General features: G+C 47.4%; 1 protein-coding gene across 1 annotated transcript; it reads right to left on the bottom strand.

The window, feature by feature from the left end:
* Positions 1-4,240: 4,240 nt before the first annotated feature.
* nfatc1 (nuclear factor of activated T cells 1) lies at positions 4,241-17,972 on the bottom strand. The gene is made up of 10 exons (XM_088364658.1): positions 17,677-17,972; positions 15,448-16,456; positions 15,223-15,382; positions 12,515-12,720; positions 12,115-12,287; positions 11,552-11,692; positions 8,418-8,473; positions 7,820-7,952; positions 7,184-7,573; positions 4,241-4,952 (listed from the first exon to the last, which is right to left on the bottom strand). Exons 1-10 carry the CDS (start codon positions 17,720-17,722, stop codon positions 4,897-4,899), a joined length of 2,370 nt encoding a protein of 789 aa, XP_088220784.1. The 5' UTR covers positions 17,723-17,972; the 3' UTR covers positions 4,241-4,896.
* Between the last annotated feature and the right edge of the window lie 84 nt (positions 17,973-18,056).

The following is an 18,056-nucleotide window of genomic DNA, read 5'->3' as shown; positions in this document are numbered from 1 at the left end:
ACATACATACATGCATACATACAGACATACAATACATACAATACATACATACATACAGGCATACAATACATACACACATACACAGATTGTAACGGATCGGAATGGAGCAGGGCGACCAAATGCAGCTTGGATCAGGGTTTATTGGAGAACTCAAAAGACGGACTTTAAGAAGCTTGACTAGGGACGAGAATAACTGAACAAAAAGACAAGATAAAAACAAGGACGACGAGACAAAGGACATCAATGATCCGACAGGGAGAGCAGACAGGACTTAAATACTCTACAGGTAACGAGGTAGGTGACTGTGATTACATTGATTATGAGGCAATACAGGAGGGGAGGGGTGACGCGAACAGAAACCATGGTAACCTAGACCAGTGTTTCCCAACCAGTGTGCTGCGGTTGGGAAATTGCCCAACATTAAATACCGAGTGCATTGTAAACAGGATCGCCAAACCACAGGTCAGTTAGCGCAAGGCCTGGCTAATCGTGCATGCGTGGCAAATCGGAGAATCTTGAGATTTCATGTGGCATCGGCACATACTCAGTTTATATGTGTGTTGCTGTTAGTGTTGGCTCGTGAGTGAACGATGCGTTCAAAAGAACGATTTTGTTAACAGTGAACGAATCACTTCCGAAAGTGATTCGTTCTTTTTTCAGTTCATATGACTTCAACCAGAAGGTGCCGGTAATGCGCATTGAAGCTGGTGCCACCTCGCCGTGAATCAAAACGAAGAAGAAAATGACGTAACTTCCCGTTCACGAACGAGTCGTGAATTGCATTTCCCGTTCATCAACTGAACGGATCTGTGAGTGAACGAGTCAGTGAGTGAGTGATTTGCATTTCCAGTTCATTGCGAGAACGGATCAGTGAGGGAAGGAATCCTCACTTTCCCGTTCGTGAACGAGTCAATGGGTGAACTGCCTTCCCGTGCATCTACGGATCAGTCAGTGAAGGTGTTGCGTCTCCTGGCGTGAACTATGTAAACCAGAATGAAGATTTACGATTTGCCAAGGAAATAAAGAACCACTCACTGAAACACCACTTCTTTTATGCACGTTTTCTCCAAGCTAATGGCTAACTTTATTGCATGAAGGGATGCGCCGTTATGCAACAACGCTTCTCTTTGGGTAATCTTGATTTTATAACACTTGTAGGAGTTTTTAAATAACGTGTATGCATATATATACGCCTAAATATTGTTATCCAATATATCTACTGCAATTTCACATTAGATTGCTGGTTTGAAATGTACTTTTTATATGATTATTATTATTTTCAAATAAACATTTGTTAAAACTTGTCCGGTGTTTTATTCCTTGTTTTTCTATTCGCCAATTAAAACATAAAAATCAGATATTTGGTACATATGACAATATGTGTAGGTACACCTCATGGACACTTCAATAGGTACACTACATGAGGTAAATAAATAAATAAACAAATAAATAAATAAAGGGTTAGTTACAAATATATAAGCACAATTATGTACATTCTCAAACCTGGAAGCGAACCAAGTTCTTACTGTACAAGAGCCAAAGTCATTATCCAATTGGCTATTTAGACCTAGAAGCATGTGATCGTCTGCACTGTTTTGTACTAGTGATGTGCATTCCAGTTCTTAAGTGACCCTCGTTAAGCGCACCTGCGTGAAAACCTTTTGGTCACTTTCACGTTCTGCAGGAGCTAAAACTTTTCACGCAGGTGCATTTAACGAGGGAATCACACGGACACTCCATTAGGTACACTGCCATTTTCAAGTGTACCTAATAACAGGCCACCTTATTAGGGAAATATCATGGTCAAAGGTCACAGGTGTCAAGCTCTAGTCCTCGAGGCCGCATTCCAACATGTTTTCCAAGTGACCCTCGTTAAGCGCACCTGCGTGAAAAGTTTTAGCTCCTTTTACGTTCGGCAGGAGCTAAAACTTTTCACGCAGGTGCACTTAACGAGGGAATCACACGGACACTCCATTAGGTACACCACCATTTTCAAGTGTACCTAATAACAGGCCACTTTATTAGGGAAATATCATGGTCAAAAGTCACGTGTCAAGCTCTCGTCCTCTGGGCCGCATTCCAACATGTTTTCCAAGTGACCCTCGTTAAGCGCACCTGCGTGAAAAGTTTTAGCTCCTTTTACGTTCGGCAGGAGCTAAAACTTTTCACGCAGGTGCACTTAACGAGGGAATCACACGGACACTCCATTAGGTACACCGCCATTTTCAAGTGTACCTAATAACAGGCCACTTTATTAGGGAAATATCATGGTCAAAGGTCACAGGTATCAAGCTCTTGTCCTCGGGGCCGCATTCCAACATGTTTTCCAAGACCTTTGACCTGGAATTGGAACACCCATCACTAATACAAAACAGTGTAGACATCAGTGGGCTTTCTGGTCAAAATAGCCAACTGGATAATGACATGGCCTCTTGCTCGCTAAGAACTTGAATCAATCCCAGGTGTGGGAATGTTCATACATGAGCTTTTATTGTGCAACTAACCCTTTATTTATTTATTCTTTTTTTTAACCTTGTGTAGTGTACCTATTGAAGTGTCCAAGAGGTGTACCTACACATTGTCATATAAAGTAGTTAACCAAATGTCTGATTTTTATGTTTTAATTGGTGAATAAAAAAAACAAGGAATAAAACACCAGACAAGTTTTGACATGAATGTTTATTTGAAAGTAATAATAATACTATTAAAAGTAAATTTCAAACCAGCAATCTAATGTGAAATTGCAGTAGATATATTGGATAACAATATTTAGGCGTATATATGCATCCACGTTATTTAAAAACTACAAGTGTTATAAAATCACGATTACACAAAGAGAAGCATAATCTCCCCGTTGTTGCATAACAGCGGATCGCTTCATGCAATAAAGTTAGCCGTTAGCTTGGAGAAAACGTGCATGAATAAAAGAAGTGGTGTTTCAGTGAGTGGATCTTTCTTTCCTTGGCAAATCGTAAATCTGCATTCTGGTTTACATAGTTCACGCCAGGAGAGGCAACACATTCACTGACTAATCCGTTGATGCACGGGAAGGCAGTTCACCTATTGACTCGTTCACAAACGGGAAAGTAAGGATTCGTTCCTTCACTGATCCGTTCTCACAATTCACGACTCGTTCGTGAACGGGAAGTTACGTCATTTTCTTCTTCGTTTTGATTTACGGCGTGGTGGCACCAGCTTCAATGCGCATTACCGACACCTACTGGTTGAAGTCATATGAACTGAAAAAAGAACTTTAGGAAGTGATTCGTTCACTAACCCTAACCCAGTGGTTCTTAAACTGGGTTCGATTGAACCCTAGGGGTTCTGTGAGTCGGTCTCAGGGGTTCGACAGAGCCCCCACTGAGGAGGTCCGAACAAACGTGTTTTATCGTGTAGCTTCTGATTCGCCAGTATGTAATTTGTTGCGAGTGCATGCATTGTGTTGGTTTTGTTCTTTGAACAAGGTGGGTGTTCATGCACAGCTCATTTTGTGCATTAGTAAAAAACATCTATGTCTTGAATTTAAAAAAATATTTTTTCACGAACGAGGGGTTCGGTGAAGGCGCATATGAAACTAGTGGGGTTCGGTACCTCCAACAAGGTTAAAAACCACTGCATTACATACATTACATACATACATATGTACATACATAACATTACATACATACATACATAACATTACATTGCACGCACGCACGCGCGCGCACACACATACAGACACACACACACACACACAAATACATACACACCATACATAATTAACACATACCTACATACCACAGTTATCACGACTGGTCACCAGGTAGCGCTCGTGTGCAAAAAAGCCCCAACCACGCAGGAGGTTGGTTCAATCAAATTATGATTACTCTTAATCGTTCCAGTCCACAAAAGAGGAAGCCGTATTTCAATTTTGGTCTGTTTATATTAAACCAACCCATTTCTGCAGTGCACACAAGTCACCACAGGGTGTCGCTGTTGTATCGTACTGCATCGATATCGTTGTCATCCAAGATGTTATATAAAAACATTAAGATGAGTTTTGCATCCTAAGAGTTTTATTTTCATTTGACTTGTAAATGTTGACTTCACCTTTGTCCCCTCTCCTTAATGAAACAAAGAAAACAACGTTTATTAGTAGATTAAGTTGTTTATCAACGTGTTCAAGTTAGAAAAACACAGCTAAAATGACATCACACATGAATTGCACTCATTTTGTATCTAAAAAAAGTACTTTATTGTATTGAACAAATTCTTGCCATGTCCATATGAAAAACAAGAATCTAAGCATGATTTACTCTGCGTAGTTTGCATGATTTACTAACAAAGATACAAATCCAACTCTAAGTAGTATTTTTGATTAACAAGTGGCCTATTAACAAGGATTCTTTGGCAAACTCCAATGAGATGCGATAAGACTCATAAATACATGTGTATAAAAAAAAGGAGCCTAATAGGAAGAGGCTGCATGGTAAACATTGATACAAAGAGCACATGCAAGCTGAATAAATATTAAAAACCTTCAAATATTACTTAAAAACATTCAAATATTACTATGTACTTATTATTGCCGCTGGTTAGCTTTTGTTTCTTTGGTCTTGGCAGCAATGTGAAGTCAAGCTTTGCTGGATTTGAGATGATTTGTTCTTTGGTAGCCATACTGAATCATTTTAATCGATTGTCTAAATGCGTAGAAATACATTACAAACTGTACAGTAAGTGCATGAAAGTTTAAAAACCAACTGAAAGTGTGCGCTTATTGAAAGGCACTTATTTTTATGAATATTGCGGTTTGTATAGTCACATGACCTGTTAGGCACTGGATGCTTCTTAAAGTGATGTTTGGTCCTTTTTTTTTTTTTAATTGAAAGGGACTAAATGTCATTTGGATTGGTGGTCCTATGCGTGGCTGTGGACCGAGATGCTGGACAGGTCGTTCCTGATGATCTCGTTGACTGCAAGAAAAGGAAAAAAAGCACAATTGAATAAAATCAAGTAGTTGGATTTCTCTTGATGTGGTTACGGTGGATAGAAAAGTCTACACACCCCCTGTTGAAACGTCAGTTTTTAGTGAGTGACATGACTGCGCCCACTCGCTCGCTCGCTAACTGTTTGCCGTGTCCTACTTTTCATTGGAAGCGCGTGAGCTAATTGGAGAAGGCACGTCAATGTATCGATGCGCCCCAAAATAGTCCAGAGGGGCGCCCCGGGCGAGAGGTCCGACGTCGCCAACGCTTCAGCCAACATTCATGTCAACAACCAAGCCAATTGTCTTCTAGGTTGAGTTGCCATAGCAACAGAATAAGCAGCTGATAAAGGACTGACAAGTAGCAACATTTATATGATACCGACATTATTTTTAGGTACCGGGTACTCACGAAGGCTGTCGATACCGGCTGCCGATACTTTAGAAAACTTGACAGGTCATCCTCACCAGTAGTTGGCGATATACTGTGGCAAGTTGACATGTTGGCCAGTCATCATCTGGGACCAACTATTTTTTACCGTGGCACTTTATTGACAGTGGTGGGGTATCTAAAGGGGACGTGGCTAGACACAAAGTGAAGCAGCAGTATTGCTTTCTTGTAGCAGGCCGTTGCCAGCTTTTGATATGAAGTCTTTCAGGAACCTGCTTCCTGTCCCGCCGATGAACGCCACAGCTGGCGCCGGCTGATACGGAGGCCCACACACACACACACACACACACACACACACACAACCAAGGGACTTCCAAACAATTAATGGTACGACACCAGAACCGGGTTCAAACAACCGCCTCCTGTTCCTCGCGCAGGGATAAAACAAACGCACCTCGGCTCCGGCCACTTCTAAAATTTACTGCCACGTTCTGGTCCAAACCACAAGCCACGAGATGTTCTTGGCCCGGCACGTCGGGGCTCCTATTGGGTTCCTGCGAGGCGCTAGCGCACACAAAATGCTTCTGCCGTTTTGGTGAATAGCAGAAGTCGGCAAAAAGGTTGGCGGTTCGGATTTCCTGTTCTTCTTTAACACAGCGCTTTTCAGGACACACTCAAAACTTCATTGTGCATCCAAGCGCATTTCTTCTTCTGCAAGTAGCAGCTGCTGCAAACCTTTTTGAAGGCCAGTTCGGCTCTGTTTTCATCATTTTGACATAAAACAGATATTTTGCTGCCCTTTGTCCCGCCTGCGCTATTTTTACTAACATGTAAATCATGCACAAATGGCCTTGGGCCCACCGTTGCCTTCGGGGCTTGGCCTACAGGAGGAGCTCGTTCGCTCGCAGGCCAGACGGTCAATACGCGGCCAGACGAATGGTGACTCACACTTTCCGTAAGAAGACACCTGCGATTGGACGCCGCGCAATGAAGGACGGCGAGCGAGAAAGTGGATGGAACGCTCGAAAACATCCCGCTGTGTCAAACTGTGAAGTTCTTTCTGGAACTTTCCAGATGATTGTTTATCATGGACTGTCATAAGTAGGCAGCCTTGGGAGTTAATCACTGGGAGTTGATGTCAATCATTTTAGCAGTGCCGCTGATTGGTGGGGATGTTTGGAGTTTTTGAAAAGGCTGGTATTTTGGCTCCCTCTAGTGGAAGACAAAATGAGAGGCCTTAATGTCAGAATTGAATTTCTTTGACCTAAAGTATTTGTGGCTGGTATCGGTACCCTCGATGAGTACTCAATACCTTCAAATTAGTCTTGTATCGGACCAACGGACCTGGTATCATAATATAATTATCAAATTGCATATTAAATTTGATCATATTCTCAGATTGTGCTGAGTCACTCATATTGAAATCCTTCAAAACCAAAATATAAAACTATCTTTGAGCTGTCATAAACATAATTGCGACTTCTTTTGCAGTTCCACCTAAGTGTTCGTGGCTTTTACAAGGCCCCAAAGGTACGGCTCGAGCTGTAAAAACGTCACGGCCACAAAACACATGCAGCCCTCCAAAATCTAAGCGAAATAACACATTGCAGTTTGAAACGGGCGCCCGCGTCTGACTTTCAACTTAACGAGCTATACTCCAGAAGCGAAAGGTTACACCTGAGCGCTGCTCGCCAGCCACCCGAGGCTTTAATGACGTGATGGACCACATGAAAACTTCATTACCGTCATGGCGGCATCCAGTGTGACATCATCATTACATGAGTTGGACGTCAAACAAGACAGCAAGGACAAAAAAAACCAAGACTCACCATCATCAAGGTACATCTGGTCCAGCTCCTGCGGCTCCTGCTTGATGTTGACGCCCAACGTTCGGGGGCTCTCCGGCCCTTTGGCAGGGCTGCCACCGGGGGAGAACGGCGCCTCGGGCGTGGACGGCTGGGACGGCGGCTGAAAGCGGCCGGGGGTCTCTTGGATGATAGAGACGTGGGGCACGGGGAAAGGCGGCGGCAGCCGAGGTGGCGACAAGTCGTGGAGTTTGGGGCTGGTGCTCGGCGAGGAGCCCGAGTTGGGGTCGGCCGCTGATCTTTGCTGGCCGTACGTCAGCTGAGGCGGGAAGTAGGTCTTGGGGTGCCCTGAGAGGCCGGGCCGCAGCAGAGGGGCGTCGTAGTCGTCCCGTGGCTCGCTTTTGATGGTCGGCACTGAGCAGAAGAGGACGGCGGGCGTGAGTCAGCGCATTTGTACGTGAGTGGGCCTGTGGCTAGGAGACCCAAACAAACATGATCAATGAGCCCTTGTGTGAGATGACTCAGAAACATTCTAACAGATGATTGTTTTCTTTGGGTGCCGTCGGCTTCCGCCACATCCAGTGGGAATGAAAAACAAAATTTTTTGTAGCGGACGCCTGATCCGAGTCATTCTCGACAAAGCCCACCTGTAGTTTTTACCTGTGGAAGGCACGTAAGTGAAGCGCTGGTACTGACTCCGTTTCCGCTTGCCGTTGCAGACGTAAAAGTTGACGTGCGCCGGCGTGGAGAGATGCTGGTTGCGGTAAGGCGGGATTTCCACGAGGAGTGTGTTCTGAAAGACAAAAATAATAATTCTCAAGGACCCATGCCTGGAAATCAGCCATGTTTGACTTAGAGCTGCCATTTTGGGCCGAATTCCAGAATGTGACTTTCAGCCCGTTCACAAGTCATCTGTTTATGTGTTGAATTTAGATTTCATAAAAACAATCAAGTTGTCATTGGAAGAAGTCAACCACAACAAATGCAGCGTGCGGGCGACCCAGCTATTGCGCAACACGGTGCCAAGTCTTCCAGCACTTTCTATAATGTGGGAGTCTACGCTAAGCAGGAAAAAGGAGAGCAGCAAAACTGGTCTGGTTTGAATTGGATCTCATGTGTACCTAATCAAGTGGCTGATGACCTGTCTGAGGTCAACACTGACAGTAGGCTGAGTGGGACTGGTTTGGCAGAAATGGGTCAGGAGCAGGAAATGGAGAGACGCGTTTGTGACGATTCTGTCCACAAGGGCTCAACTTACATGCTTGGAGGCATCTCGGTCCACTTTGGCTTCGGTCTCCCATATGTGATGCCCGTCTGCAAAGAAAAAAAAAAAATCAAAATGGGGGAAAACGTGATATAAAGTGGAAGAAGCGGCGCGCTCATCATCTGTTACATCACTGATGGAGAAAGCAGCAGGCCAGCGACGTCACGTCGTCTGACCCACGTTAGCTCATGTCCCCTTGGGGGGGGAGTGAGAAATCGGATTCCCCCCTCCCCCCAAAAAATAGCCCTGAGTCATTCCAAGGAGATGAGCGACATCTCATGCGGGGCCTTGACGAGTCAACGCGCATGGAATCCCGACGGCAGCTGGCGAGCTCATTAGCCCGCCGCGTCTGGAAAGTCGCCTCCGACACGCAAGGCCTGGAATCTGCTCGGCGGCACGTCGAGGAGCTTTCCAATATTTGCCTCACGATATTTCAAACTGCTCTCGGTGTTACGTAAACACGTCTCATCTTTTTCGATTCACGGGTTGGGAGTCGGCGGTGATGCGGGTCGCCACCGACAGCATGCCGTCGGAGAAGCCTGGCGCGTTCCCGCTAAGTTCCCAAGCACAAATTGGACTTCCAGCTGCTCGTGTGACCTCACTGGCTAACCATCTTCTCCTCAGACGAAGACCCCCCGGATACTAACAAGCAAAGCATTTCAATGCCAGAACCCTGTTGCGGTTTTAAAAACTCAACGGTGTACTTCCTTTGTCCTCGGTTCAGAGTTCACTCTTGAAAAACGCCACCCAGCAGGGGGTCCACGTTTTTGCACGGCAATAAGAAGAATTGTTTGATAACCGCAGACTGGATTTGATAACCGCAGAATGTTCCGGAGCAAGAGGGCAACATCTGTTGGGTCTGAGCTGATCCAGAAGCAGCCCCCCCTTTTCCTCAGAGCACAATATGGTTCTCAGCTCTCCGGCCCACCGTGCTGGACGGGACCCAATATTATCCCAACTTCAACACCGCCCCTCCCCCCCTTTCTTCCCTTCTCTCAAATAAACCCAGCGCCCTTCGTCCTGGAGCTCGGATGCACAATAGCGTACAGTAAAGTGACGTGTCACTATGGACTCAAACGAGCCCCTGTGCCGACTGACTAATTGGGTCGTGGGTGGAGGCACTTTGGTGCCTCGAGTTGACGGCATCCGGGTGGTGAGCTACAGTAAACACAAACACATGAGCTCAAAAGGAAGCCTTGTCTTGCTTCTTCCTTGCTGCAGAAAAGATCTCTTGGGGTAGGCCATAAGTTAACCCAAACCATCTCTGGATCCCCAAAGGGTGCGTTAACCTTCACCGGAGCAACCTCTTGAGGCCCGAAGAGTTTCCAAGGCAACATAACACGGTTCCGCAAAACGTTGACTTCTAGCGGAGGTTCAGCAAAAAAGCAGAACGACCCACCGCGCTCAAGTCCGCTTTGACCGAACGGCCTGGCACCCAAGAATAATAAAACAGAAAGACAGAAGTTGCGGCAAAATAAGCTAAAGGCTAATCGTTAGCATCATTTAACATGAATAGTCAACAGGCTCTGCTTTATTTACAGATGTTCTGCTAATCCCATAATCTTCAATTTTTCGCCCCACTCCATTTAATTGTTCGCCTCAACGCCTTAACAAATCCTCCGGCAGAACCCGACACCGCCCAACAAATCCCGATGTGGGCCGAAAAAGGAGTAATTTCCCAAATGGGGTCGCTTATCGGGTTTCGGCATCCCAAAGGCAGCTCGGGGGAGAAGAGACGGACGGCGTTTTAGATTACAGGTTGAGAAAATCTGGGCTGGTTGATGCTATCGTGGGTGACAACGTGGCGCTTTGCAGGTGCATGTGAGCAGGTGGGAGAACACGAGCTGGATTACGAGCAGCCATTTTGTCAATTAGCGTTAGCATTAGCTCTTTCGTGGATAGACATATAGGCATTAATAAAAAACAGTTGTCTTCTCATTGGCTTGTGTACCTAATCAAATGACCGCTTTTAAACTCGACTGGAAACGTCCACGAGGTCCTCCAAGGGGAAAGCAGGGCTTTCCTCTCGTGTGAGTCATCAACATGCACACGCACACACATTTGGACCGTTGTTTGTCATCTGAGTGGAAACGCAGTGAAGATTGTTGGCTTCTCAAGCCCAAAACTAAACAATTGATGGTTTTTGTGTGTTGGCAGCCCGTCGAGGGCGACCCATCCTGCCTACGTGTGTAACTTGCAGGGGGAAACTCTGACGCACGTGCACGCGCTCTTTGTGGCAAAGGAAAATCCTGCCTGTGAATGATATAAGAAGAAGACAAGAGGAGAGCCAAGCGGCTTTGTCACGTTGTGAGGACACGACTTGGACGGCCGCGTGGAAGGATGGAGAGGTGGAGGCGCACGTGGGCCGTGGGGTGTTTCCATGGAATGCGACAAAAGCAGGGAAACCCTTGTCAAGGAGGCGGAGTTTGGCCTGCCCGGGGGTCCAGAGGGCAGCCCGCCTCGTGTTTAGGAAATGACTCCCATATAGCCATTTGATTAGGTACACCCTCAAAGAACCAAGAGCCTAAAATGTACTTTAGAGTTGCTAATTGCATAATGCAGGAGTACCTAATAAAATGACCTACGAGCGGGTATTTATATTTTCCCTTCACTCGTTTATCTTTTGTCAATGTCATCCTGTTATCGCACTTTCGACACGGAGACGCAATTAGTGAAAAATGCGGGGATAACCCTTCCTTCCTCCCTTCCTTCTTCACTCAAACAATGAAAAGGCTTCCCTTGTTTTTGGAAGCACACGTGAGCCTCACCAGGCCCAAACGTCACGTTTTTATCCCGCCGAGGCCAATCAAGAAAATTGCTGTTTGTAAACCAAGCGCCACCTCCTCCCTCCCTCTTTCTCTGTGTCTCGCTCCTTACCTCCCTCCAAACCCAAATAGCTCCCAGTCAGAAATGCACACACACACACACACACACACACCCTGCTGAAGAAGGCAATGGAAAGTTGTGCAAATGTAAATGTGCTGGGTTAAAAATACAGCGCATTAATGTGCACCACATGTGGCACTCTGGCAAGGATGGAAGAGATTCTGAAGGGAGGCGGCGGGGGAAGAGTCCTGGGGTTTCTCCAGGGGAGACACACACACACGTACACACACGCACGCACTCACCTTGAGCCTTCTCCACAAACACCACCTTGGAGTCAGCCTGGAAGTTGTGCCCATCCAATTTCATGGTTTGGCCTCCGGGGGCAGCGCTGGTCTCCAGGTTCTGCTTGTCTACCAGGGGCAGCTCTTGGGCCGACCTCTGGGCTGGATGCGAGACAGCATCAGGTTAGCATGAGAGGTAGGCAGTCCAGAGAAGATTCCAGATGACTGAAATAGTCTGTTGTGCTTCGCTGAGTCACACGTGAGAGCGTTTGGGTTGCAGCGATTATCTCTCTGACACACTACTGAGTTTATGAGACGCAGACGCGCACCCGTTCCCCGTTTGGCCCGAGCATCCCAATGTCAGCGAGCGTTTGTGTGTTCTGTAAAATGATGGATGTTTGCGCCTAAATATTTACTCCAAGAATATTTTCACTCGGCATGACTTCACTCCTCTTTTTTTACCTTCTGACTCCCCCCTGCCTGCTTGCCTTCAGCTTTTTTTTCTTCCTCTCACTCCCAAACTTGCCACATTTATACCATTCCACAATTCTGTATCATTTGTAATGAATCAATGTGCCACTCACAGCACTCGATTGGGTTGGAGGCAGCCTGAAGGGAGACGGTCCTGCCGCCGGCCTGTCCGATGTGGACGCGGAACACCATCCGCACACGTGTGTTCTTGCGGCCGATGTCAGTCTCGCCCTTACGCAGCTCGATGTCCGAATTGCGCAGTTTCAGAATCCCGGCGCAGTCAATCCTGCATGCAACACAATGACAAATCGGTTCAATCCAAAATGCTGACCGCACAAAAAAAAAATCATATATGCAATCAAATAGAGGGTTAGTGTTTCGAATTAGCGTTTGGAGCCTGGCCCGTTGCTTCACATAGCACACATGGACTAAATCATGACAAGGTCAGGCAGGCTAGCATGTAGCGTAGTCGCGCGTGGATCAGGATTGTGTACGGTAGTGCGCGCTACTGACATGGCTCGCATGTTGTTATCAGGCAGGAGAGGGATCTCCAGAACTTTGGTGTTGTTGTTGCAGACGGCCTCGTGGCTGGGCGTGGACACGGTCTTGCCGGTGATGCGGTGCACCTGGTAGAAGGCGTGCGGCCGTAGCAGGCGTTCATCCGCCGTGCCGATGAATAACTGCAACGTCAGCGGCTCCTTGGACACGTAGCCGTGCAGCTGAGCACAAAGACACAAGATACAAATGTTTGCCAATTAAACCTTTGGGTTTCAAATTAGGCTTTCAAAGCAGGGGTCCCGAATGTTGACGCTACTCAGATCTTTATCGCCGAAAACCTCGGCAGGATGAAGACGTATGTTGCTGCTACCGCGGGGCCAAAGTACTTCCAGACCTCCGTGCGGTAGACTTGACAGCCCCCCCCCCCCCTCCTCCTCCTCAAGCCCCTCCCATCACTGGGACCACCAAGACCCACATGCAACAGGCACGCAGCCCAAAACAACAACTACCAAAGGGACTCAAAGTCTCTAGCCATGAAATGAAGGCAACAGAGAAAAAAAAATGCAGGGAGGTGAGCGGAGTAAGACGAGCGAGCGCCTCGTCTAATTACAAGCCGGCTGCCACGAGGGGGGAAAGGCTGGAATGGACTTTTCACTTAGCAACATGTGATTAGCAGGAGGATCCCGCTCAAATCTCGAGTGTGTGTGTATGTTTGTGTAAGGAAACGGGCCGTTGCCTAGCAATGGTGTTTATTTAAGCGCGGTGTCAAGCGAGGTCTCCGGCTCTCTCCACATTGCACATTCTACACTTTAATTATGAATATTAATCAATTAAATAACCTCTAAAAGCAGGAGCAACACTATTTATTTTTTTTACATTTTACTGTAAAAGATTTTTAAAAATTAAATAAATGAAAGTCAAAGTCAAAGTCAGCTTTAAAGCAAAGCAAAGATAGCTTAGAATTGTAATGGCTTATTAATTCAAAAATTATAATAAAAAGATTTAAAAATAAATAAATGAGCTAGTTTTAGTTTAAATGATTTTCTGTTCCTGTCCGCCCAAAACCAAAAGCGCAAACGTACGACCCAGCTGACGGTCGAGGCAATTAAAGGTCGGTTAGAAGTTTAAGGCCCCTCCCGACGAGTTCGCATTATCGCCCACCGGAGGAATGCCGAGACTCCGGCAGCTCAAGGAACCGACGAGGAAGGAGGCCGGAGCAGGAAGGGGAGGGGGGAGGCCAGATCAAAACAATCCGAGCATTGGCTCACACTTTTCACGTCACATGATGTTTGTTGACTAAATGGAATCAAGTGGACCCGGGCTGTTATTTTCAAAGGAAATTTATTTAGCAAAATGACACATGACCCCCGACACGAGACCATCTTGGATGTTTACCAAACGTGGAGAAAATTTGCGCTCCATTCATTGAAGTTTCTAATTATTTGCAGTTTACAAAATTTTCATTTTTATTCAAGTTGACAAAACATTTGATCGGCCATATTTATGAAAACCTACATTTCGTGGAGTCAAGACTTTACATGGTCTTTGCAAAAACTTTGTTTCATCAAAGACCGTAAATGGTCTCATTTGGCGTTTACCAAAATGACAAGCAGAAAATTAAATTGTCAACGATGGTTATGAAAGACTCGAAATTGTCTTTGAGGTTTGAATATGTGCGGAAAGCGCCGTTGTCGAGTTTGTGCCGACGTACGGGTGGGCGGCGTGCGCGGTTGCGGCGGGCATCAGAAAAGAACAAAAAACAGCCCACGCTGCCCGCTTGGATTTTGGAAAAGGGAACCACAGCAGAATGTTCCAGAATAAACCAAGGAAGATGGAAAGGGGGGGGGGGGGGGGGGGCTTCAGAAGTGGCTTGTCTACTGTGTAATGAGAAGGAGGAAGAGGGGGGCGCCTTGTTTGAGGCTCCCTCCGACACGGCCCGAGTCGCCTGCCAGAAACGTGTGTGGTTGCGCCGCGATGATGTCAGCCATTGCACACGGGAAAACTTTCCTAAACAAAGACACGTCTGTGCGGCGGCGGAAAAGGAGGGGATGAAGAAGGGGGGGAACGGCATTTAGCCTTTTTTTTTTTTTTTTTTTTTAAGTGAGAAGACACTCTCTCTTTCACGGCCTCATGTCCTTAAATCGTTATCACCTCCGCTCTTTAAAATCACAAACATCCTCAGTTGCAACGCGTGATTTTACGATCAATTCTATATTTGGCCGATCTGAGGTCAGAAGTTTGAGGCAGCAGAACATGATTTTTTTAATGTGACTAAGCTGTTGCAGGTCTCCATCACGACGTGTGTGTGTGTGTGCACGCAGCAGCCATGTAGGACGCAATGGAAAAAGCAGTGAGTCACTTTCGTCTGGACAGGAAGCCACCGGCCGGCCTAATAGCGTATCCCATTCAGAAATGTGACATCTTGAAATAGCTTGCCGCCGCATTTTGACACACCGGCGACAAAGCGGGTGAGGGGGAGTGAGAAGGGGCGAGGTCGCCCAGTTTGATGGACACGCTGCGTGTGTGTGTGGGTCACGTCGTGAACTACGTTACACCGGGGAAGAGATGTTCTGTCTCCACAGTTCTCTAGAATTTTTAGGCGGGGCAGGGCAGGGCAGGGCAAAGAAGAATCTATAACATTTTGGTGCGAAAACGTCATAAAATAAAAATTACTAGAGACTTCAAACTAAAAACCCCTGGCCCAAAAAATAGTGATTCCAAACCTGTACAATGGGGTGTCCTCCGCCCAGAGCCTTCACTGCCCCCCTGCTGCCTTCAGTCTCATAGTGGGCCCGGTGGTGGGATTTGGGCTGCACTTCGATCTGAAGGCTGTACGGTCCGGAGCTGGACGGCAATTGCCAGTCCAGAGCCGGCAGAGATGGGCTGGAAAAAGACAACAAGTTATGGTCAATGGATTCAACACGCTGACCTTTGCTTTGTTTGTGTACCTGACAAACTGCTTAGGCTTGGACCAGGAGTACTGGTGCTGAGGCACGTCAAGAAAACCTCCGCAGTACGCCTCCTTTTTCAGGCGGTTGGAGGGGTGTTCGTCACGACAGAGCTCCCCAGGGAGCAGCTCTTCGCCGCAGGGTTCCAGCTTGAGGCTGACGGTGGGGCTGTGGTCGAGGCTGGTCCGACGGGCTTTCATGGGGATGCCTTCCACCAGGTCAGCCACGCCGTCCGTGCTCAGGGCATTGATAGCCGCCAAGATGGCAGAGTTGGTGTATTGGTTGGTGTTGGCAAGCCAGGACTCCTCTGTGACGCTGAGGCGGGGCGAGGTTTGGGGCGACGGCCCCGGGGAGTGGTTGGGCGTGTGCTGGTAGTGCTTGTGCGCCGTGCCACCACCGTTGAAGCTGTACTTCCTCTTGGCACCACAAGGGGAGTTAGGGCGAGAGCCACCCCGGCCGACAAAGGGGTCATCCGTCACGCCGGTGCTGGGCGACGTGGAGGGGGAGTGGCGCGGTGAACTGCTGGGCAGGGCCAGGGTGGAACTCTTGGGGGACACCGTAGGCGATTGCCAGGGAGAGTTTTGTGGCGATTGGTCGTAGTTGTACGAGAAGCTCGACTCGTAGGACGAAGCTTCCGATTGGCAACTGCGGGACGAGACGCTGCTGGCCGGACTGAGGCAGCTGGGATCACGGTAGCCTTCGCCGCTGGGGAGGGTCAATGTAACCACGGAGTTGACCCGCTTGGTCACGGGGAGCCTGTCCTGCTCTACCTCGTCCTCAGGGAACTGACCGTAGGCGGTGATCTCGATGCGGGGGCTCTCCAAGGCGGGCGCCCCGTTAGGGCGAACCGGGTAGTAGCCGGCGGCGCTCAGGTCGTCCTGGCCGTCAAAGACGTGGGCCTCAGAGATTGAGATGACGGGGCTGGTCTGGAGACTCAGGTACTGCGGGGCGAGGCAAGGGTTGCCCAGCGGGAGGGAGAGGCTGACATTGGGCGTGTAGCCGTATGCGTCTGGAAGACAAACACGTGGACTTTGGATCAACACTGGTCAAGCTTTACATGGCGGACAATCCCTCCGCCCATCAAATTCCTGTTTTTCCCTCTTGGACAGTTCCGTGCTTCCATGTTGGTTACACCCATAACTAGTGTCAATGCAGGCCATCCATCCATTTTTGAGATTTCATTTGGGTTGACTTTTAGGTAGTCCAACTGGTTAGCATGTCTCTTGACACTGGTTAGCGGTGCAACCAGTTATTTGGTGACAGCAATGACAAATTGTCTTGTCACAAGCAAAACAAATATAAGTTTAGCTCAACCGCCCGCAGTGTTTTTGTTTGGACTTGCGATTGTGTCTGATACTTCCCACCACAGCATGACCAGTCACACTGAGTTTTGGCGACGTCGCGGTGAACAATGACGCAGAGCATTTCCAATGGCTCCAGTTGTATAAATGGAGACCAGGTGGATGGGTGGGGGCAAACACGTATGCTATTAAAACAACAAAATAAACTCTGTCTGGCACATTTAAACACCCCCCCCCCTCATTTTACCTCATTATTTAATCACACCATTATAAAGTGTAAAAGTTTTTGTTAGGGGGGTTAAGGTTAGGGTTGTGGTTCTCGCCTGTGCCAAAAAGCCTGGGAAGCAGACGTCACAAAGGCCGACTCAAGAGGCTCCCGTCCGCTGTAAATTTACATGACATCAGCGGCACCCGAGCAGGCTGAAACCACAAGAGCTTTTTTTTTTTTATCCACAGCTCAGTGGCTAAATTTAGGACGCCTCGCTGTCCCCGCCAGGTAGTCACAAGATGCTCACCATTTTAAAGATCTTGCTGAGTGCTTTCAGAGATTTATTTCTTTAAAAAAAAAAAAAAGTGCAAATGCATTGAATGTAAAGCTTAAAGTGTGTGTGTTTCTTTTTTTTTGCAGGACCCAAAATGAGTTCCGAGACACGTTTCCACCATATGTTTTATTTTCTTGCTTCGTGACTCATTCGTATGGGTTGTGGCTTCCTAAATTATTTTCACGCATATCTTGTCACATGTTACTCATTCAAAAAGGACATAAATGGAAAACGGAAGCGTCTCTATTTTTTGCATCAAAGTGCATCATCACATTGGAAAGTGTGCCAAGTGCCACACGGACATGTCAAACGTGTCATCGGACGTTTTAAAAGTACACAAAACATAATGAAAAAAATTTGAATTAGTAATAAAAGTGAAAACTCACCCTCTTCTGCAGATTTCATCATTTCCTTTTTGGAGCCCAAAATCATAAAGTGACATCAAAGTGTAGCTTCGGATCCAAACTTGCTTGGTTCGTGATCCATAGAAGCAAGAAAGTTGCAGTTTGCCTTCGTTTCGAAAAAACCTTTTCAGCTCAAGTGGGGAATCCAAAAGGGTGGGTGGGAGTGATTGTGGATGGGTGGGTGGGGGTGGGGGGATCCGTGACCGTGACGCACCGCTCGGGCTGCACTCGGCAACTGGAGCGCTTTATAAACCGGGGGATCACCTCAGAGGATCGCCTCCCCGGGAGGGTTCGGCCCCGCCCTCGTCCGCTCCGGAGCGCCTGTGACGCAAGCGTGAGTGCACACGCACGCGCGTGTTTGT

This window comes from Syngnathus floridae, chromosome 21 (genome assembly GCF_059516105.1).
Source record: "Syngnathus floridae isolate MCC-2025c chromosome 21, RoL_Sflo_1.0, whole genome shotgun sequence".
NCBI classification, from domain to species: domain Eukaryota; kingdom Metazoa; phylum Chordata; class Actinopteri; order Syngnathiformes; family Syngnathidae; genus Syngnathus; species Syngnathus floridae.
The sequence above is the reverse complement of the archived record's forward strand: the minus strand, read 5'-3'. Positions and strand labels throughout refer to the sequence as shown.